Source organism: Rattus norvegicus, chromosome 9 (assembly GCF_021556685.1).
Source record: "Rattus norvegicus strain SHRSP/BbbUtx chromosome 9, alternate assembly SHRSP_T2T, whole genome shotgun sequence".
NCBI classification, from domain to species: Eukaryota; Metazoa; Chordata; class Mammalia; order Rodentia; family Muridae; genus Rattus; species Rattus norvegicus.
In genome coordinates this window covers 17863584-17885948 of record NC_141542.1, presented here as the reverse complement: position 1 = coordinate 17885948, position 22365 = coordinate 17863584, and the positions used below count along the sequence as shown (strand labels likewise).

At 42.2% G+C, this 22365-nt stretch overlaps 1 protein-coding gene across 3 annotated transcripts; it reads left to right on the top strand.

Moving 5' to 3' along the window:
- The first annotated feature begins 314 nt into the window (after nucleotides 1-314).
- LOC134480476 (uncharacterized) lies at nucleotides 315-21761 on the top strand. 3 transcript variants are annotated; one of them, XM_087568503.1, is made up of 6 exons: nucleotides 681-856; nucleotides 9999-10265; nucleotides 14365-14524; nucleotides 15842-15973; nucleotides 16639-16822; nucleotides 20971-21761. In XM_087568503.1, exons 2-6 carry the CDS (start codon nucleotides 10109-10111, stop codon nucleotides 20974-20976), a joined length of 639 nt encoding a protein of 212 aa, XP_087424629.1. In that variant the 5' UTR covers nucleotides 681-856; nucleotides 9999-10108; the 3' UTR covers nucleotides 20977-21761. The 3 variants fall into 3 exon arrangements, with proteins under 3 accessions (XP_087424630.1, XP_087424629.1, XP_087424631.1); XM_087568504.1 differs by lacking the exon at nucleotides 9999-10265 and having other exon boundaries at nucleotides 315-856; XM_087568505.1 differs by lacking the exons at nucleotides 9999-10265; nucleotides 14365-14524.
- Nucleotides 21762-22365: the final 604 nt, after the last annotated feature.

Below are 22365 nucleotides of genomic sequence, written 5' to 3'. Positions count from 1 at the left end.
GTCTTCAGGAGAGGACAGCAGGTGGTGGCTTGTGCCCTGCTGAACCGGCCTAGGAGAGTGGCAACCACAATCACCATGCCCAAGCCTCCAGCCTGGGGCACCAGGAAGCTCTGGCTGTGATGGCCTCAGGTTGGTCATGGTGGGCCTGGAGGCCCGAAGAAGCCGCCCGGGCCTCCGCGGGCCCTGAGAGGGGACTGACGGGCCTGAGCGGAGCCCGGAGCTCCACACCACACGCCTCCCCTTGTCCTGCCTCCCCGTGTTGTCTGCGCCACGGAGTGGGCACACGTGTCCTTCCCACCCCGCAGCTCGACCGCGCCCGAGCCCGGCCTCAGGGCACGCGGAGCTCGTGGGTGAGCGCGGGGCCTGAGCGGGCGGGGCGCTCGCGTTATATTTCGCGCCCGCAGAAGCGCGTGTGCCTGGGCGAGTTTTCCTTCTGCGGGTGCCGGCAGCCAGGGCGCCGCCGCCCAAGCTGACTCCTCTGTCTCCCTCTCCAACCCCGGCAGGGCCCAGAGGTGATTCTGCCTGCACGATGTCCTCCTTCCTGGAGAGGAGCTCTTCGCAGTCGCCACATCGCGAACAAAAAGAGAAAAGAAAAAAATGAAAAGAAAAATCAGAAGAAGCTGACAGAGAAGGGGGCGGTAACGGCGTTGGGGGTCACCTCGGCCACGGGAGGGCGCGCTAAGACAGCGGCGGGGTTTCCAATGGAGACTGCAGCCTTGCAGTTTCCAGGGATGAAGCCCAGGCCAGCCCTGCCAGGGGACCTGTGCGTGGACCCCTAGTCCGACCTCCGGTCTGCTCCCCAGGGACAGCAAGGAGCAAGCAGGGCGGGCTGCACCGCCAGAGCAGCATCATCAAGGTAGGTAGGAGACCCGCGTCCCTCCTAAGGCTCCTTCTGGGCCCCCCCCTCCCCCGCCCTGGGAAAGCAGTGGCAGAAGGAGGCAATGCAAAGTGAGCCCATTGGGTAGGGGAAGGGAGGGTTCAGGGATGTATGGAGAGCTGAAGCAGGGATTGGAAAGCCTATGGCATTGGGAAAGAATGGAGAGGTGGTCTGGAGTGTGCATGAGAGCTGTGCTCTGACATCCCCAGAGCAACTTGGGGCTGTCACCTCTCTCCAGATTGACTTAGAATTAAATGACCTGTACCTGCCAGGGCAGGACAGGCTTTTCAGAGGCAGCTTAGCCTGGTGGCACACTCCCTGTAATGTTTCCATTGTATGTTAAAGGACAGGGATCATAGGAAAATATTTCCTTAAAACCTCAGGCAATGAATGATTATTTAATAGATTTCTTCTGATCTACTTTGTAATTGGTTGCCCCTTGCAAGAGATTGTATTTGGAAGATGTAAAATACCCTCCTTCAATTAAAAGGGAACATAAACAGAAATTTCCTCTTTTTTAGACTCCAAAGCTCTGAGAGATTACAGTTCTGCATAATTTAATTCTTTCCTACCTGCTATGAGCAGGCCTCCAGATCAGCAAGTTCCTTTGGAATGGTTTTGCTTGTTTTTGTTTATTTTCCATGGTGCTGATTAGAAAGCCATGAATTTTAAATTTCAAGAGGTGACACCCAGAGTTTATGGTGGTTTCCTTCACACACTGCAGTGTAGTTGCAGCATAAAAACATACTTCTTGTGACAAGAAGTGGAAAAGAAAGTTGATGAGCTAAGAAAAGTAGAGCCTTGAGCCAGATCAACCATTTGGCTTCCTCAAATATGGAGCAAGCATGGAATGTGGCTTTTTCAGAATCGAGGGGGTTTTTAGGATTGGGCAGTGAATGCTGTCTGGGGCTAACCCGTCCCTTTTGTGGCTGACAACCCTTAGGAGAAGGTCAGAATGTGCCAACAGCACAGAGTGGGCACTGGTGGTGTTTGAACACAGAAGTGCTCAGGAACTGTGAAAGTTTCTCTGTTATCACCCTGGAGCCATCTAGTGAAATAGACCACTGTGATGCTGTGTAAGAGGCCATTGTGAGGGCTGGAGAGATGGCTCAGTGGGTAAGAGCACCAAGTGTTCTTCCAGAGGTCCTGAGTTCAAATGCCAGCAACCACATGGTGGCTCACAACCATCTGTAAGGAGTACTGATGCCCTCTTCTGGTGTGTCTGAAGACAGCTGCATTGTCTCACATATAAATAAATAAATCTTACAAAAGATTGTCATCTACTGCAGTTTCTATGTGGACAGGGCACAGTTGAAGGGCTTAAAAATCAAGTACATTGCCTGTCTTTAGAGATCAAGTGTATCACCTAACATTCAAACCAAGAAATGTAGTGTCTTTTTTGCTGCTTCTGTACCTTTAAGTGATGTAACTTTTCTCCTATTACATCGTTTGTTTCCATGATAGTTGTTTTCAAGTATATATGATTATCGCTCCTATTTGCAGAGCTATTCAATATTTTCATTGATTAAATATTTGTGGTGAATTTACATTGTGATATCAGTAAAATGCTATGTGAAAATTTTAGAGAATATACCGGTTTGGGTAATTTTAATAATCTTTGCCCTCAAGTGGTGGCCTGTTTTCACATTGAAAAGACTGGAATTCATTACCATCCATAGCAGGATTGATAGGGAAGCACAATGGACAGCGACAGTGTTGTTCCCTTTGACAGTTGTGGGAGCCAAGAAAGAAGTGTGACTTGCTTTTTGTGATGTACAAAATCAAGACTGAGTATCATTACTGTAGAAGCCCATGGAAAAAATGATGAAGTTTTCAGAAATCACCAGTTAAAGAAATGGTGGTTTTGTTTATATTGAATTCTGAGTTTCAAAGTTATGTTTCATTTTTCTTTATTCCTTAATGAGGCTTTTTATTAATTTTTTTATTCACCATTACACCCTTAGATGCACAGGGCTAGGATTGTAGTAGGTGCTCAATAAATCTCTGACCATCTGGGAGGAGGAATGATAAGAAAGTATGTATTTTCTGTAAGTTCTGCTAGTTTTGGGAACAGGTGGTTTTAGGTTGACCAGTTACAGCTTGGTATCTTGTCCCACATAAGACAACTTGACAGAACCCCCTTTCTGGCCATTATGTTCAACTTATTTTTGTCTTAATCATTCTTGAAAATCATGGAAGTAGTGTGGAAAATTGATTGTACCTGCAGTATAGCAAAAAAGGCCAGTCTAGATAGGTAAGCAGTTATGTTTCTCCATGAGCTGATGTCTTAAAACATCTATATTTTAGGAATTTAGTGTTGTGTTTTCTAAACGTACATCGTACAGCATACAGATAACATCGTAATAGAATTAAGGAATCTTTTGATTTAGCACCAAATTCCATAAAGCGATGACTACTGCACAGCTCTCTTGGCTATATGAATAGCCGAAATTATATTTCATTCTTTTAAAGAAATAATGAAAGTACTTAAGGTTAAGCAAAGCCCATTGGAATAGTTTACTGTGGTGTTTCTCTTTGGTTTCTTGTGCTCTTTTAGAAGACGACTTTAAGAAGTCAGGGCGGTCAGGTGGTCAGTGTGGTCAGGCAGTCATGAGCAGATGGTTAAGCGATGTGCTAGGGCCCCATAGGCCAGTGAGCCCAGCCGAAGAGCAGAGGCTAGCCAGTGAGCCTGACTGAAGAGCAGAGGCTAGCCAGTGAGCCTGACTGAAGAGCAGAGGCTAGACAGTGAGCCTGACTGTAGAGCAGAGGCTAGCCAGTGAGCCAGGCTGAAGAGCACAGGCTAGCCAGTGAGCCTGACTGAAGAGCACAGGCTACTCAGTGAGCCTCGCTGAAGGCTGAAGAGCAGTGATTTTAACCTTTATTTCTAAGTTCTTCCGTTTTCCTAAAATTTCTACAAAAGTTTGCCTCCATAAAGTTTGGCTATAAGGTTCTCCTTGCTCTCTTCTTCTTATCTCCTTTCCTCTTGCTCTTATGACACAATAATTTCCTTACTCTCAATGCCTTACTCTCAACGCTATGCCTTTACTTCTAAGTTCTTCTTGAGTTCTGTTCTCTTCAGTTCAGTTCTGTCTAAAAAGCTTTCTCTCTCTTTCTCCTCAGCATTTGTATATCTTTCTGAACACAACATCACATGGTGAAAAGTTCACCACAAGTTTGCACAGGAATTCAAATCATAAGTTGGATAATCAGTTTAAGACAGAGAATGTTTACATGCATATCCATGAAGAGTAATCATCAGGATAAACAGTCACCATCTGTCACTAGCTCTGCACATTCATGGAGAGTTAAAAGCTGTAATTTTTATGAGAAAAGAATAAGTGAAATTACCTACAGGCAAATCCAGTCAATTATTTATGTTCAGTCCTTGCACCTATAGTAAATCATTAGTTCTCTTTTTATGAACTTTGGTTAATTGGTTTATACCCTCTTAGGATGGGCTCTAATTTGTAGATGCCTGCTTGGTATTGCAGAAGCAATTCACTCATGACACTTTAAGAAGAAGAGTTCTCAATGCAATTTTGATTACCAGAGAAAACTTAATAGCATTCTCATTATAAAGGAGCTTAAAATTACTAATCTCATTTTAGGAATACTTATAGAATTATAGGAATTATAGGAATTAAGACATCATCTATTTGTCTGTACATCATCATGCCAAGACAATACATCTTCGTTGCTCTGTGGTGATTTGCTCAAAAGAGTAGGGTAAAGAGCATGACAAATACAGAGGCAGATACTTGCAGCCAACCATTTAGCTGAGATCAGGGTCCCCAATGGGGGAGTAAGAGAAAGGATTGAGGGAGCTGAAGGGGTTTACAGCCCCATAAGAAAAACAGTAAGAAACACCCATAGCTCCCAGGGCTGAAACCACCATCCAAAGAGTACACATGGAAAAACCCATGGCTACAGTTGCATATGTAGAAGAGGATGGCCTTCTTGGGCACAAATGGGAGGAGAAGCCCTTGGTCTTGTCAAGGCTTGATGCCCCAGTGTAGGGGAAACCAGAACAGGGAGGCAGGTAGGCCTGGGTAGTGGGGTGGGTGTGGTAACACCCTCATAGTAGAAGGACGAGGTGGTTTTATAAGGGGTTTTGTAGATGGGAAAACAGGAAAACGGTTAACATTTGAAATGTAACAAAAGCCCTCTCTGGGGATGGACAGCTGCTAAGGTGCTCTGAGCCCCTACTTCCCTGCTGCCTCCCTTTGTGGTGCATGGTGTCAGCCTGGGACTCTCCATGGGCTGCTGCTGGCACTGGTCCTGGCGTTCAGGGCCAAAAGCATGATGAGCAAGGAGCACATGGTTTGTCCCGATTCAGAGCTGGGCGAATGGCCACCAAAGGACAAGCACAGCTTCCTGTACGATCATGAGGTCTTCCTGGGCAAGGAGGACTCCAAGACCTTTGATAGCTAATCCTGAACGAGAGCAGGAGAGGCTGGGGAAAATTGTTGATCCAATTGACAGTGATGGAGGCGGCCCTGTTACTACTGAGGACCTGAAAGTTTGGATCAAACATGTACAGAAAAGATACATCTACCATAATGTGGCTAAACTCTGGAAGGATTATGACAGGGACATAAACGAAAAGATCTCCTGGGAAGAATACAAGCAGGCCACCTATGGCTACTACCTGGTTAACCTTGCTGATTTCCAAGATGGCTCTGATCATCACAACTTTAAAAAGTTGCCTCCATGAGATGAGAGGAGGTTTAAGGCCTTGACGGTGACCTGACAGCTACTCAGGACGGGTTCATTGCTTTCCTACACTAAGAGCATTTAGAACATATGAAGGAGATTGTAGTTCTGGAAACCCTGAAGGATATCGACAAGAACGGGGATGGGTTTGTGGACCAGGATGAGTACATTGTGGACATCTTTTCCTCACGAGGACAATTGCCCTGAGACAGACTGGATTTTGTCTGGGGAGCAGTTCAGTGATTTCCCAGATCTGAACAAGGATGGGAAGTTGGACTAGGATGTGATTCTCCACTGGATCCTCCCTCAGGACTATGACCATGTGAAGGCTGAGGCCTGGCATCTTGTGTATGAGTAAGACAAAAACAAGGATGAGTGCTAACCAAGGAGGAGATTCTAGACAACTGGACCATGTTTGTGGGAAGCCAAGCCACCAATTACGCGAAAGATCTTACCAAAATCGTGATGAATTTTGAAAGACACTCATATTCATGTGGCCAACGGTCACAGGCTTCCTGCGGATGTTCTGGGTTATTGCTATATTTGTCAAGTATATAGCAGTTGTGTCCCTAAACAATGAGAAATCTTTCTAAAGCTCAAAAAAATCATACATTGCACCAAACAATAATAGTAGGAGATTTAAACACCCCACTTTCATCAATGGACAGATCAGGGAAACAGAAATTAAGCATAGACATAGAAAGACTAACAGAAGTTATGAACCAAATGGATTTAACATATATTTATAGATCATTACACCCTAAAACAAAAGGATATACCTTCTTCTCAGCATCTCATGGTACCTTCTCCAAAATTGACCATATAATCGGTCACAAAACAAGCCTCAACAAGTATAGGAAGATAGAAATAATCCCATGCATCCTTTAAAAAAACCACGGACTAAGGCTGCTGATCAATAACAACAAATAAGACAGAAAGCCCACATATATATGGAAGTTGAAGTCAATGAAAACTTGGTCTTTGGAGACATAAGAAAGAAATTAAAGATTTCTTCAAATTTAATGAAAATGAAGATACAACATACCCAAACTTATGGGACACAATAAAAGCAGCGCTAAGAGGAAAACTCATAGCTCTGAGTGCCTGCAAAAAGAAACAAGAGAGAGCATATGTCAGCAGCTTGACAGCACACCTCAAAGCTCTAGAAAAAAATTAAATAAACCCTAGAGGAGTAGAAGGCAGGAAATAATCAAACTCAGGGCTGAAATCAAACAAGAAGATACAAAACCAAGTATCAAAAGAATCAGTAACCCTGGAGTTGGTTCTTTGAGAAAATCAACAAGATAAATAAACACTTAGCCATACTAACCAGAGGTCACAGAGAGTGTATCCAAATTAATAAAATCAGAAATAAAAGGGAGACATAACAATAAAATCTGAAGAAATTAAGAAGATCATCAGATCCTACTACAAAAACATATTCAACAAAACTGTAAAATGTGAAGGAAATGGACAATTTTCTATACAGATACCAGGTACCACAGTTAAATCAGGAACAAATAAACCATCTAAACAACCCCATAACTCATAAAGAAATAGAAACTGTTATTAAACATCTCCCATCCAAAAAGAGCCCAGAACCAGATGGATTTAGTGCAGAATTCTATCAGACCTTCATAGACGACTTCATACCAATACTGCCCAAACTATTCCGCAAAATAGAAACAGACAGAGCACTACCAAATTCCTTCTACGAATCCACAATTACTCTTATACCTAAACCACACAAAGATACAACAAAGATAGAGTAATTCAGACCTATTTGCTTTATGAATATTGATGCAAAAATGCTCAATAAAATTCTTGCAAACTGAGTCCAAGAACACATCCAAACAATCATCCATCATGATCAAGTAGGCCTCATGGCAAGGATGCAGGGATGGTTTAATATACGGAAGTCCATCAACGAAATTCATCATATAAACAAAGTCAAAACCACATGATCATTTCATTAGATGCTGAGAAATCATTTGACAAAATTCAATACCCTTTCACTAATAAAGTCCTGTTAAGATCAGGAATTCAAGGCCCATATCTAAATATAGGAAAATGCAAAATATATCCAACCAGGAGCTAATATCAAACTAAACTGAGAAAATTGAAGGAATCCAACTAAAATCAGAGACTAGACAAGGCTGCCCACTCTTTCCCTACTTTTTCAATATGGTACTTAAAGTCCTAGCCATAGCAATCAAACAATGAAAGTAGGTCAAAGGGATAAAAATTAGAAGGGATGAAGTCAAAACACTAATATTTGAAGATGATATGATAGTATACTTAAGCAACACCAAAATTCCACCAGAGAACTACTTAACCTGATCAACAACTTCAGCAAACTGTCCAAGCATAAAACTAACTCAAACAATTCAGTAGCCTTCCTCTACTCAAAGGGTAAAAAGGCTGAGAAAGAAATTAAGGAAATGACACCCTTCACAATACTCCCAAATACTATAATATAACATGCTGTTACTTGAACCAAGCCATTAAAAATCTGTACGACAAGAACTTCAAATCTCTGAAGAAACTGAAGAAGATCTCAGAAGATGGAAAGATCTCTCATGCTCATAGATTGGCAGGATGAATATGGTACAAAAAAAATGGCCTTTTTGCCAAAAGCAATCTACAGATTCAATGACATCACCATCAATATTCCTACTCAATTCTTTATAAAGGTAGAAAGTGCAATTTGCCGTCATTCGGTATACCATAAAACCCAGGATAGCAAAAACTATACTCAACAATAAAAGAACTTCTGGGGGAATCACCATCTCTGACCTCAAGCAGTATTACAGAGCAATAGTTTGTATGGTATTGGCATACAGACAGGCAGATCAGTGGAACATAATTGAAGACACAGAAATGAACCCACACACCTATGGTCATTTGATCTTTGACAAAGGAGTTAAAACATCCAATGGTAGAAACATAGCATTTTTAACAAATGGTGCTGGATCAACTGGAGGTCAGCATGTAGAAGAATGCAAGTTGACCCATTCTTATTGCCCTGGACAAAGCTTAAGTCCAAGGGGATCAAGGGCCTCCACATCAAACCAGATACACTAAAATTAATAGAAAAAAAAAGTAGGAAAGAGTCTCGAAGACATGAGCACTAAGGAAAATTTCTTGAACAAAATACCAATGGCTTATGCTTTAAGATCAAAAATCGACAAATGGGGGGACCGCATAAAACTGAAAAGCTTCTGTAAGGCAAAGGAGAGTGTCATTAGGACAAAAAGGCAACCAACAGATTGGGAAAGAATCCTTACCAATCCTGCATCTGATGGATGTTAATATCCAAAGTGTACACAAAACACAAGAAGTTAGAGTACAGAAAGCCAAACATCCCTGTTAATAAATGGGGTTCAGAGGTAAAGAAAACATTCTCAGCTGAGGAATATCGAACAGCTGAAAAGCACCTAAAGAAATGCTCAACATCCTTAGTCATCAGGGAAATGCAAATCAAAACAACCCTAAGAATCCACCTCACACCAGTCAGGATGTCTAAGATCAAAAACTCAGGTGACAACAAATGCTGGTGAGGATGTGGAGAAAGAGGAACACTCGTCCATTGTTGCTGGGATGGCAAACTGGTACAAGCACTCTGGAAATCAGTCTGAAGGTTCCTCAGAAAATTGGACATTGCACTACCTGAGCACACAGCTATACCTGTCCTGGGCATATACCCAAAAGATACTCCCTCATACAACAACACACATGCTGCACTAAGTTCATAGCAGCCTTATTCATAATAGCCAGAAGCTGGAATGAACCCAGATGCCCTTCAACAGAGGAATGGATTCGAAAAATGTGGTACATCTACACAATGGAGTACCACTCAGCTATCAAAAACAATGCTACGTTCAATTCATAGGAAAATGGAAAGAACTAGAAAATATCATCCACAGTGAGGTAATCCAATCACAGAAAAACACACTTGGTATGCTGTTGGGAGCGATGGCCTTGAAGCCCTCCATTATTGATGTTATTATTATGGTTAGAAGTAAGTATGATGGGGTTCATGGAAAATCCCCAGCCAGCTGCAGAAGACTAATACAAATATGGTGGTCAAGATGAATAATCATATGATAACGTGTGACGTTAAGATACCCAATGTCATGACCTGTAACCTTTCTGAAAAACCAACATCCTGCTGACTAATAGATATGAGAAACCTGTGACCTTTCTGACAACCTGTCAACATCAGCCAATTCCCTGACCACATGAATATTGTGTCCTTGGCGTGGGTAAATGTTTCTTATTTCTCTCCTCTCTCTGTTACCCTTTTTATGGTACAAATTCAGCCTTGGGGAAAAATAAAATTGTCGCCTTGATCAGACTCTTGTCTTGGCGTCCTTCTTCACATCTCTTCTCCCTCATTCTCTTCCAGATACTCAGCACCCCTCATTGACAATATGCACTCATTGATAAGTGGATATTGACCAAAACCTCGAATTACCCAAATGCAATCTACAGATCTCAGGAAACTCAAGAAGAAGGATGACCAAAGTGCAGATGCCCCATTCGTTCTTAAAATGGGGAACAAAAATATCCATAGGAAGGGATATGGAGGCCAAATCTAAAGCAGAGACTGAAGGAACAGCCATTCAGAGTCTGCCACACATGTGGCCCATATATATACAACCACCAAAACTAGGTAAGATTGATGAAGCTAAAAAGTGCTTACTGAAAGGGACCGGATATACATCTCCCCTAAGAGACACATCCAGGGCATGTCAAATAAAGAGGTCAGAGCTAGCAGTAAACTACTGAACTGAGAACAGGACGCCCTTTATGGGAATTAGAGGAAGGATTCCAAGAGCTGAAGGGCTTGCAACCCCATATGAACAGCAATGCCAACCAAATAAACCACTAGCAAAAGACTATACATGGACTGACCCAGGGGTCCAACTGCATATGTAGGAGAGACTAGCCTTGTTGGGGCACCTGTGGAAGTGGAAGCCCTTGTTCTTCCAAGGTTGGACCCTCAGTGCAGTGGAATATCCAGGAAGGGGTTTCTAAGTGGCGTGGATTGGGGGACCATACATATGGGAGAGGGCACAGCAGGGGGCTTATGGACCAAAAGCTGGAAAAGGGAATAAGGTTTGAATAAAAAGTATATATCTATTAAAAAAACTAAAATTTTAAAAAATGATAATAACACTAAGAAATAATCAAAAAAAGAAAATGTGAATAAGAAAGAAATTTTAGGATTTGGAAAAAGATGAATGCCAGGTATTAAAAAACTGTATGACAATGTAAACACTTTAATATACTTGAGAAATTTTTTACATGTTAATGAACTGCATCTTTTTTTTAAAATAGTGAATGGAAATCCAGTCACTTCCTGGGTGTGAGTCTAGGGATCCAGATGTAGTGGAATTCATTATTTGTTGAGTCCTGAACCTTTGAGCCTGCTTCTAACTCAGCTTATGGCAAGGAAACTAGGCCAGGGTGATATCTAAGCCATTGACCAAACTATCTGGACTAACAATCAGAGGTGAAATTCCACCTTGTAAATGGGACGAGAGGAATAAAAGATACCTTTAAGGATTTAAAAAAAATGAAATGTACCCCAAAAAAATCAAATAAAAGGGTTTAAAATAAAAATAACTTAGGAAATACAAAATACTGGGGTGCCATTCCACAATCATGATGTGTTTCTTCAGTGATAGCTTACAGGTTAATTTACTTCTCTATAACTGTTTTCTTATTTGAAAGTAAGTAATGGCATCATCTGTGGAGTGATGGTGAGAACAAAAGCTTTGCCTAACTTGAATAATCGATCCCTCCTGAGCATGTGCTTAACATTCTAAGCACAGGGAAATTTCCTGAGGGGATTAAAGAACAAAATCCAAACATAAAACAGGAACAACAACGATTTAAAAACATTCTGCACTCTGGGTATGAAGGCATGTTACAACTTTAATCAGCTTTGTAGGTATTTCTAATAAACACACAAGAAACAAAAATCCTATCACAGTCCTAGCAGTTGCATCCAACAAAGAGAGAGCTGTGAGGTAGTGCATGCTGCTTCTTTCCCCAGATACCCCTGGGCCTCAGGCCTGCACCCAGTGAGCTGGACCAAGAGCAGCCAGGTTGAAATTCCTGCTGCCATGGCAGGATTCTGCAGGAACATTTCCCTTTGACAACAAGGAACCTGTGTGGAGGAGACCTCTTGGTGAGTCCTCAAGGACTCTACTGTCCTATTCTACAGGGAGAAGCCCTGCCAGGTCTTTGGCAAGGCCAGCCAGTTGTATGGGGAAGTCTCTGGTCCTGTGGCAGAGGGCGAGGAATGGCAGAAAGAATGGCAGCTCCACTGAGAGCAAAGGCTACCCCTTCTAGGCCTATGACCTCCTAATTAATTTATCTTTTCACCCAATGCCCTATTTACATTTTCTTACTATCATACAACTGTGATCTTGATGAGCAGCTGGGCTCTTGTTTTCTTAATCAGTTCTTTGTTGTCACAGACGTTTTTAACTTACTCCAGCCCCTGAGAATTATTCATACCTTCTGTATGCAGTAGGACACTTGGTGGGACTGTCATCTCAAAAATAGAATATTCGGTAATCCAAAAGATTGGACTCCAGTTTACCTCAGGCCAGGAAAGAAGTCAGCCACCATTAGTAAAAGAGCAAGGGAAAAATTACATAGGAAAAACAAGTGGCTTGATCAGTAGAAAAGATCCTCAATTTCTAAGGCCCGCGTATCTGCACCCCTCTCTTCTGAGCTTTGTATAGTGATGTTGTATAACTCCAGATGGTAGTAAAAGGCAGAGTTCTTCCCAGAAAGGTCAGACATGATTTTCACTCTTACATCTCTGAGGTGGGGTGGCATTATAGCACACATTCATGTTGAATTATTATAACACCTATGATAAGAAGACAGAATCTATATATCACAATGCCAAATAGACTCCCTCCTGAACGTATGGACCCATTAAAATTGAGGTTCAACCTGAACTCAGGCCATTCCACTCCCTTCCCATCCTCCTGATTCTTATGTTTGCTACAAGTAAAAGATCATGGTGCAGTCCCCAATATTCTCATACCTAGACTTGTCTATTCACGAAGAATGATATTGGAGAAGTGATGGCTATATAGTTACAATGTAGTAACACAAGGTCCAAGTGGACATTTGCTCACTGATGTCCAATTTAATTGTCTTGTTATATTTGAGAAAGGGAGGATGTCCTACATAATATATAAAACGGACAGAAATTTATTATTTTATATATGCCCTGTAGTTGATCACTATGTTCCCAAGTAAAAGGAGTTTTTATTGCAAAAAAATAGGATTATAGACCATTGATTTTGTGAAATACATGGATATGTAAATGGAAACAATGTCGGCTTTCAAGGACTGCACAGTAAGCAAATATTTCCAGGTTTTATACACTCAGAGGTATAGAAGAAATATATTGGCCTCCAGAAAAAGGGAAAAGCTCAGGAATCGAAATGTGTGTCACATGCATTGTCTCGAGAAGTAGATTTTACTTTTAAGAAAAATCTCCCTCCTCCTTGGTCCCTAGAGTTTTGGGTGCTAAAGAAAATCTGTTCTCCAATTCAGGGTTGTAAGCATCCCTCCCCAGCAAAAGCATTGTTGACTTCTAATGAAGCAGAGAGACATATCTAGCTTTGAAATAGAGGTTGCCAAATGGTATTCCCAGTGACACATGAGAGACTGGAGGAAAGGGTCCCCACAGAAATTCATCAGTGTGGGGAGAGCTTGTTAGTAGGTAGGCCATAGAATTTTCCAGTGACATCACCAGTAAGACGTTCACTGAACACTCTATTGTATCTAAGAGATCCCTAGAATCTTCTGTGATGTCACCAGTGTTGTGGTGACACCAACTGCCTTTGGGATATTACTTCAGTTCCCTTTGGGTTCACAAGCAGGCATGTTTCGCCAGCTGCTCAGGCTATTTCGGAAGGAAAGTGTTGATCAAGGAGAGACCGCACCAGGTCAGAGGGAAGCTCAACCCCTCTCTAGTGAAACAGGAAGGAGGAAACTATTCTGGGGAAGGCTTGGTGAGTCGTGGGCTGAGTTGGGGAACATCCTCAAGGAGGTAGGTTTGAGATGTGCCTTCTAAGACTAGGCCTTACAAGCAGGAGCCTTGGGATTTTTCAAAGGCAAACCAAGAGGCAGGAGTTCCTGATCTTTAATTTGAGAGAAAGCCATAAAGTTGTAAGACTTCAGTGTCTTTTCTTGAAGCTTTTTAACTGTGAGTGTCAACTAATGGCAGGAGGAGGCACTGTGAGATTAACAATGTGACCATCCATGTTTGGGAGTTGAAGCACTTCATCCTCTAGATTACTGTAGGTTACATAAGTCTCTGATGGCGAGAACAAAGAAGGATGCACCCCTAGTCATGAATTGAGTTCTCAGACATTTTGGGCTGGACCACACTTGGTTAGAGCTTGATGGTGCTAAGCATTATGAAATCATTATGAACTCCAGGATTATCTGCACCACATCTGATATAACAATGTCGCAGATGTTTATGTCTCAGTCAGATTATAACTTTCAGTGCCGGTGATTGTGTAATAGTGAGTGTGGCACGTGTATGGCATTAGAGGTTGGGAAGAGGGACATAGCTTAAGAATCAACATTTAAGAAAGCTTTTCTGTTCTTTCAGGGATTCACCCAGTCCCTACCATTTCCCCTTCCTCAACCTCCTTTTCGGATTCAGAATGATCTATTCTGTCCATTGGTTCAAATATGCAAATTAAGTTGGGTTTATCTATCTACAGGTTTTGGTAGGAAGGCGTCATCCCAAAGTGTCATCAGTCAGCAAGAGGAGCGTCTAAAGGAACTGGAGGAACTCAAATTTGAAATCCAGAAGTGTCAATTCGAGAGGGATGAACTTTATCAATTCCTGGACCTTTATATCTATGATGAGTGGGACCACAGGTAGTCATTATGCCCAGTAACCTGTTCACTGTCTTGTGCTCTCTCTCTGCTACCTCAAGATTTACTCATAGCACGAGAAAGTTTCACCTCTCATCCTGGATTTTAAGGAGCTTTGGCAGGCATTTGCTTGTGAGATAAGCTAGGTGCTGTGTGTTTAGGGTCAACCTCTTTTGTACTTGACCCCGAGCCTCTTGGATTAGCGTTGGTTCTCTCAACAGCTAGAAGGACCTGGTCACACTTGCTGCAAGTGTGTGTGAATGAAATGCCTGCACGTCATCACTCTTTCCTCTGATTTTGTTCATTATACTCTGATTCTATGGCACCTCCATGCATGTAGTTGGCATTCTAAATGTGTTTGGATATGGGTTGCTATGTATGTATGTGGAAGTATATGTGGTGTTTACTCAGGATCAGGACGTCTGGGACCTTTGATGGGGTCTGAGGATTTGTTTGATCAACACTCTGCAGGTCATGATAGTGATGAGTACGTGGAGGCCCACACTGATCAAAAGAGCACTTTGCTCCTTCTGTATACCTTGGTGGCACACAGGACTCTCCCGAGGGGAGGAGGTGCTATAAATCCTCTTCCCTGTCAAACTTAGTTATGCCCTCTGGGAATTCATGTAACGATAGAAACCAAGGATTGAGTATACCTGCTTTCAAAACAAGAGAAATGTCATCACAGCTTTCTCTTGGGCCCAAAGCTGTGGCACGGACTGGAGGAATCTTCTTCCTGAACTAGTCAATTCCATCATGCTAACCTTGCCAGCTCTTGAAGGTCAGGTCCCTCCAACTGGTACTGTGACTCTGTTTTCCTGTGCCCAGGATAATAAACTTAACCAGTACAAATACTTTGAAGGAGCAAGTATGTGGTACATACTGAGTTTAAATAATAGAACAGTCTGATTTTAACTAATTTGTTTCACCTGCTTTGATCTTTAGTTTTTTATTTTTTTAACTATCCAGGGATTGTTTATTGTGACCTAGAAATGGTCACTGTGGTCTTGACTGTTGTTATTCCCAAACAGGCAGCTCTCAGGCTCTGCCCCCTCCTATATAGTGAGTCTTTGCAGAACCATATCTCTCAGGATTCCAAGGAGTCCTTATTTCAAAACAAATGTTTGCTTATTTACATAGAAATATTTTCTGTGGATTGAGTCTCACTGTTGGGTTTTGGTCTGGTTTTTGACTTTGCCATTTTCTTCCCTTCCACCATTCCTTGAATTTGAAATTTTTTATTATATATTTTTATTTACATTTCACCTAATTCTGAAATCGTGAGTTCAAAACATTATTTGTTCCTTTGGCCTAACCCAGGCTGCATGTCGAATTGCCAGTCCTTCAATCTGAACATGAGATGAGAATGATGGCTATGCAAATGATGACCAACTCAATAAGTGATGCCATGGAGAGGTACAAGGAGCTCATACAAGTGAACAGTTCCTACCGGTGAGTCGCTGACAGAGATGAGAATCCAGCACTAGGCAGGGAATGCTTCTGTCCTGTATGACTTTAACAAAAGTCAGGGCTCTGGTTCTGTAGTGTCTGACTCTTAACAAGAAGGCTGCCTCCTGGCAAGGGTCTTAGATTTGTAGCTCTTGGACTCAGTTGTACATGTGAAGGGTGTAGAAGACCCTCCAATTGTTATTTTCCCCGTTAAAGATCCTCTAGATAGAAATGGTTTGCACCTTGATGGGAATATCAATCAACTCTGAATCTCTAGGACTCTGACAGGAGATTTAAAGATCTGTGATCCATGAGAAACACATGGCAAGATTGTATAGCTATTGGGTCTTCAACTAGCCCTCAGAGGGGCTTTCCCCACAACGTGAAGATGGCTTCACCATACCATGGACATACGAGCTCCCTTATGGACCATCTCTTCTTCCTTGATTTATATAAACCGTCTTAATGTCAGGATTTTCAGAAGTACTTTGATTCTTGTGGAATGTGCCCTCTGGATTTGACCTCCTCTAATTGGTGCTAACTTGTATAGTGTGGCTCTATTCTGGGGATTTCTGAGGATGAGGACCCTTGAAGGGATGATTGGACTTGCAGGAGTGACAGGCAAATAGAAGCTGGCTGGGATTTACCATTTTTTGTTTGTGGTTCAGCATCAGGCAATCCCAGCTCCTGCGTGAACAAGCTCAATTGAAGAACAATATACAGATTTTGCTGAATGAGAAGAGAGAACTGCTGGTGGAGCAGACTGAACTGCCAGCATCCTCTGTGGAGGCAAAGAGGCTCTGTGAAGAGGCCGGAATGAACATCTGTGACCCAAGTGCCAAGCAACAGCAGGTAGGGTTAGGCCTCATGGTCAGGTTGTCCTCATGTCTTAACATAAACATAGACAAACCAATGTAACTGTCTATTGATGGATCCATGTCCTGACCTAGGTCTCATCCAAGTGTTCATTCATGTGATGGTTTACAAGGCCCTCTGTTGAGATAGCCCCTTTTCAAGAAACTGCATGTTTGGAAAGCAAATGCTCCTGCTCTTTGAGAATCTGCACTTCATTAAGAGAGATAGGTTGATCACACAGCACAGCACTACATGCCATTATGTATGGAGGGTGCTATGTGGGAGCCCCTCTTTAGACTAGAACAGGGCTCTGAGGGATGAAGCAAAAGCCTGGAGCTCATTTTTTTTACAGGGTTCGTGTGAGACTCAGGAAGTAAGTAGTTTTCAAGGAGGAGAGCCTGGTGGAAATGCCAAAGAAATGGTTCTCATTTTCATTTGTGGTGGCTTTTGTTCTTCCTCCCCTCATGTCCCTGTATATGAAGATGGTGACTTCATGCTTCATAGATCTTGGGTAACTACAGAGCCTGTGTATCAGCATGTCAGTCCTGTCTTATTTGAGTGCTCCTGCAGAGTTCATAACTGGGCCTTACAGTCTGAAGCTGGTTAGAAGAGCAAGGATGTGGAAAAGGTTTCTCAAAGGCTGAGGGTTGCCATGAGAGATTTGAGACATCAAGAACAAAGTTATCAGTATATACCCCCAATTCTCAAGAAAGGTGCATTGCTGTGCTGACCTGCATCTTAGGGAGCATGCGGGGAGGCCAGTTCATGACATGCAGTTTTGTCCAGTCATTATCTAACTTAGTCCTTTAAGCCTAGGTCTCTCAACAAACATGAAGCTTCCTTTTTTTGTGCTGGCCAGCAGTCTTTGCATCATTCGTCCAGTTCCAAGTGGAGCCCCCTCTCTTATTTGTCTCAACACATTCTTAAACCATTCAGCTATTTTAAAAATAAGGATTAGATTTCTTCACTTTACCTGAACAGAGTTATCGCCCGGGAAGATTCTGGATTGTCTTATTGGCTTCACCATGATCTTGCATGGAATCCTAGAGTGCATCCCTCTGCTGACATTTCTTTGCTGACTATATCATGGGCACTGCATTCTCACAGGATAGATTCCCTCTCAATATTGTACACAGTGCTGCATTCCAGAAAATTCACTGTATGTTATATATTTAGCCTTTTTCTGACTGACATTGAGGTTGTTTTAATATCACATGAACTCTAATGTGATGAAAAGTTCCTGGGAACTGACCATTAGTTACTGTCTTCTCTGATGCTTCCAAAGTCTTCTATGAAGGAAACAGGGTAGTTTTAGTGAGGGGCCTATGATGAGTCAGCATAGCGCTTGATGGAGTCTTTTCCTAGAAATCTCTCTCTTGGGGATTTGATGTTGTGTTGTTTAGGCTATCTGTGCAGAACATGTAACTTACTTGTCGGACCAGCAAGTATCTGCATAGAAAGGTTTCCTGAAGTGGAAATGAGTACAGGCCAGGGCAGCACAGCCTGCTTGAGTCTAAGAGACTTGTACACAGCATTGTTCCCAGTAATTCCTCACTCAACAGGAAATGTGCTGCACAAGATCAAAGTTTTCATTTGTGCGTGCAAGTGAGTATCTGTGTATGTCTGTGTGTGTGTGTGTTTGTGTGTGTGTGTGTGTGTGTGGTGTGTGTGTGGGTATATGTGTGTGTGTGTGTGTGTGTGTATGTTTTCAGTAGTGAACATGTGTTTCCCTCTATTTCCAAGTTTCATGAGAGAAAAGTACTCTAAGCGTTCACTTTACATCCATGAAACATGAAATAGAGCTGCCCAGTCATTTGGCATCTCCATCTAGCTCTGTACAGCAAAAGGACACTTAAATTACTAATTTATTCTGTTTCCAAAAATTTCAGAACAGAATTATCTTGTGAAGTCTGGGGGAGGAGTGGAAATATGTTCAAGTGAGTCGTTTTTCACAGGGGTAACAAATGGTACAGGCCTAGAGCTTGCAGGTCCCTTTTTGTTATGGTGTAGAAGCAGGACAATAAAATCCTTTAGAAATGCAACCCCCAAAAAGAGGACACAAAAACACCTGTAAAGTTAGATTTTCAAGTGATTAGGGGCAAAACTACTGATCTGCATTGAAATCCTTTGGAGCACATCAAAGGAATGGAGTACAGGGCGGTAAGTGCAAGGCTTCTCTATAAAATCCATGAGTTTATGCGGCTTCTCTGTTCTTTGTGAATTGTGAAAGCCCACTGGAAGGTTATGTCACTCACTGTGTCTTCTCCAAGGTTGCTTTCCTCATTGCCTGCTACCATTACTTTCGAGCTACCTTGGCAACTACAACTTCCCCTGGGAGTTTGGCTTGGATTTTATTCATTGAGAATTTGAGTTGCTTGGAATTGTATCGTCATCCAGAAAAAGTCGCATAGCTATGCTGTGGTGCAAGAACAGGGCAGTTTCAGGAATCCCTTTAGGTGCACAGATAATCCAAAGCGCTCCTCTATGTTATCTGTGTAGCATTCTGCAAGTGTCGATCAACATCATTTTCTCTCAGTTAATTTCAGCCTCAATGGGTTAGGAGAAATGATGAGCTTCAAATGGGTCTGACAGTGTAAGAACAGGTAGCCCTATGAGAAGCCATGTTCAGAAAGTGGAACAGAAGTTTTAGTTAACCCAGTGATTCCACAACAAGGAGTAGGTATTGCCATTGCAACTAGGGAGCATCAGTGTTGTAGTGGTCCCAGAGTAACCTTGAAGGAGAATCTATCCAGACGTCCATCAGCCAAGGAGTGAAAGTGTACCATACGATGGAGCCCTTCCATAGATTCTGATTCAGTGTGAGATAATCCATGCAAGCTTTTACTTACTTATTCAAATTATCTCTGGAACAATCACATTACGGGGAGAAAATTTGTTGATTTGGATCCTGGTTATGGAGATTTCCTATGATTCTAGCTTTGGGCATGAAGTCACTCAGGCTATGGTAAAGACAGCTCCGATTAGAAGAAGTTGCACACTTTGGGGAAAGTCTGAAAGAGTGAACAAGAACAAGAGTCTAGTCCACCACCAACATATGATCCTTTGCTGAGCAACAAGACAGCTCTACACAACCTTTGGGACTTGCTAAGCCAGATTGTTAATGGGGAAAGAACCCTGAGTCTATGACGGTTTATGGGAGGACAGCACATCACTGACTGAGCTGTCTATGGGCTCTGGCCACTATGTACATATTACACTCAACATTTGTTTTTATACCTCCAGTGAATCCTGGGGAATCTTTACATTAAGCATTAATGTTCAGGTAGGAACATAGGCTGGAAGAAGCCATTTGAATATCCTTCCCTATATAAATACCCTTTTTGGGTGGATGACCACCCCACCTGGATTTCAGCCTCAGGCAGCTAAGGAGCTACTCAGAGTATTGTTCTGGTACAGTTCATGTGAATTTTGCCCATGAAACAATATATATGATCCTCTGTATTTCTTGCTATGTTCTACTCCTTTCTTCCTATGATCTCTCAGGAAAGATCTGAGGACATTTTCTCTTCTGTCCTCTCACAAATTGCCTTACACTAGCCATAGACTTACAGGGGTGCTATTCTGTTTCTACATCAAAAGCACCTTTAATGTCCGTGTGTACGCTGGGAAGATTTGCATGGAGCACATTCTCAGTGATTACAGGATCTATGCAATTCCCATGGATCTGATGTGAGATGGCTTCTCTGTGTATTTGCAGATACAGTGGTTACAAATGGAAACTAGACGGGTTCCTTCAGTGCTAACATAATCAGAAATTTCACCTCAATTCTGGGCATGTTCTCCAGAAGGAATCCACATGGTATTCTAGGTTGCTCATACCACTCTTGAACTCAGATTCAGACCCAGCTACAATGTTATTATTCAATGTCATATACCTGGACCAGTGGGGAAATATGCTCATTTTTCTCTTAATCCCAGCACAGTGCATAGTCCACAGTTCAAATTCTAGCAGTGTTAAAAGCTGAGATATAAATCCAAGCGTAGGTACTCTATGTCACTTGGGGATGCAGGGACTGACCTCAGCTGACAGGTCATGCTGGATTGTCCAACTGAATAGAGCTGATGTAAGAGGGAGAGCTGAATTGACAACCACTCAATAATTCTTTATTCCCTTGCTCTGCTAGGTCTGAAATTCTCCAGCAGAAACTCGAACATAACACAGTCCAGGACAAGATCTCCCTTGGAGAGAAGTGCTACAGGAGGAGAACTAAGTGTGCACAGCAAATACACCACTATTGCGTCTCATCTGTAGTGTCCATAGCAATTGTGGACTGCATTTTCCTCCTTTAGTTTAACTTCTTTGGATTGAATAGGCCGTACTTTCACCTCAGCATCTCCAAAAAGTGTGCACTTTTTGAGGGACGCAGAGAAGTGCTGATGCACATCAATCAAGAGCTGCTGGTCATCCAGAAAGACTGTGCACGTGTAAATTTGTACTTGTCCTGATGGGTCACCCAGAAGAGTTTCGTGGAGATCAATTCACAATATTGGAAAGACTTTGTGACAAAGTCTGTAATATCATTTATTCTCAGCATTGGTAGGCTTTTTCCTTAATACCCCCACTCCAACAAAACAGACCTACTTCCCCTCCTCTCGAAAAGATTGTTACCATCACTAACTGCTTGTCTACTATGTCTCCAAGGCAAGCCACAGGCTATAAGTCTATTCTGCAAAAGGAGCAGCAAAAGAATGCTTAGCGCAATTCTTCTATTTAAAGTTTGGTTAATTTTTAATTGTTTTGGTTATTTGGTTTTCCTTCTGTTCATTTGAAGATTTGTTATTTATGTGTTGTTGTTGTTTTGTTCATTTGCTTTTCTATTTTGATAAGGATATACACTGTATATATTGACTACCTGCATCTGGTTACTATCAAGTAAATTGGTTGTATTCTGGTCAATAAAGGAGTAATCTCAAACTCTTCACTCTTAAGAACCTTCTTTATTGATCATTAGTGTCAACATCTGAAGTCCCACAGCTATCAGGGAGGGATGGATCTCGAATTCTCATGGGGACTGGGCATCAAATCACTTCCCAGTCAGACTGAGCTTCACAGGCATTTATACAGTGACTGTGCACTGTGTTTCCAACTCTGAATTTCACCTTCATCATGCATACATTACCCACTGTGTATGCTTGCTGTCAAATATATAGTTACCTCTAAATTATACTCTGTCGATGACAGTTTTGACCAAATTAATAGGATAAACATTAATTTTTCTGTAACACCTCCCAGGACATATAAACATGGTATAAGGGAGTTTAAAGCCATCGGGAATCCTGAACCCAAATCCCGGGGCAGAAAATGCTGAACACCCAGGAATGCAGATAATCCTGAGACCACAGGAAAGAAAGCCACTTCTGACCAGCTCTGCTCACATCTCTGGTCCAATATTAATCTGCATGGTGCCTCTGGAAACAAGGAATAGAAGAGCAGTCAGTGGCAGGAACTTACTTGGTCCAGCCTGGACCCAGAACCTACCTGGCCCCTGAGCATATTTGAAGAAAACCATAGGCATACA

Excerpts from the sequence above, each read along its gene's own strand:
- LOC134480476 (XM_087568503.1), top strand. The coding sequence starts at position 10,109 with ATGACCAAAGTGCAGATGCCCCATTCGTTCTTAAAATGGGGAACAAAA. Across the intron at positions 14,525-15,841 it reads TATGATGAGTGGGACCACAG|GCTGCATGTCGAATTGCCAG; the intron begins GTAGTCATTATG and ends GGCCTAACCCAG. Across the intron at positions 15,974-16,638 it reads CAAGTGAACAGTTCCTACCG|CATCAGGCAATCCCAGCTCC; the intron begins GTGAGTCGCTGA and ends TTTGTGGTTCAG.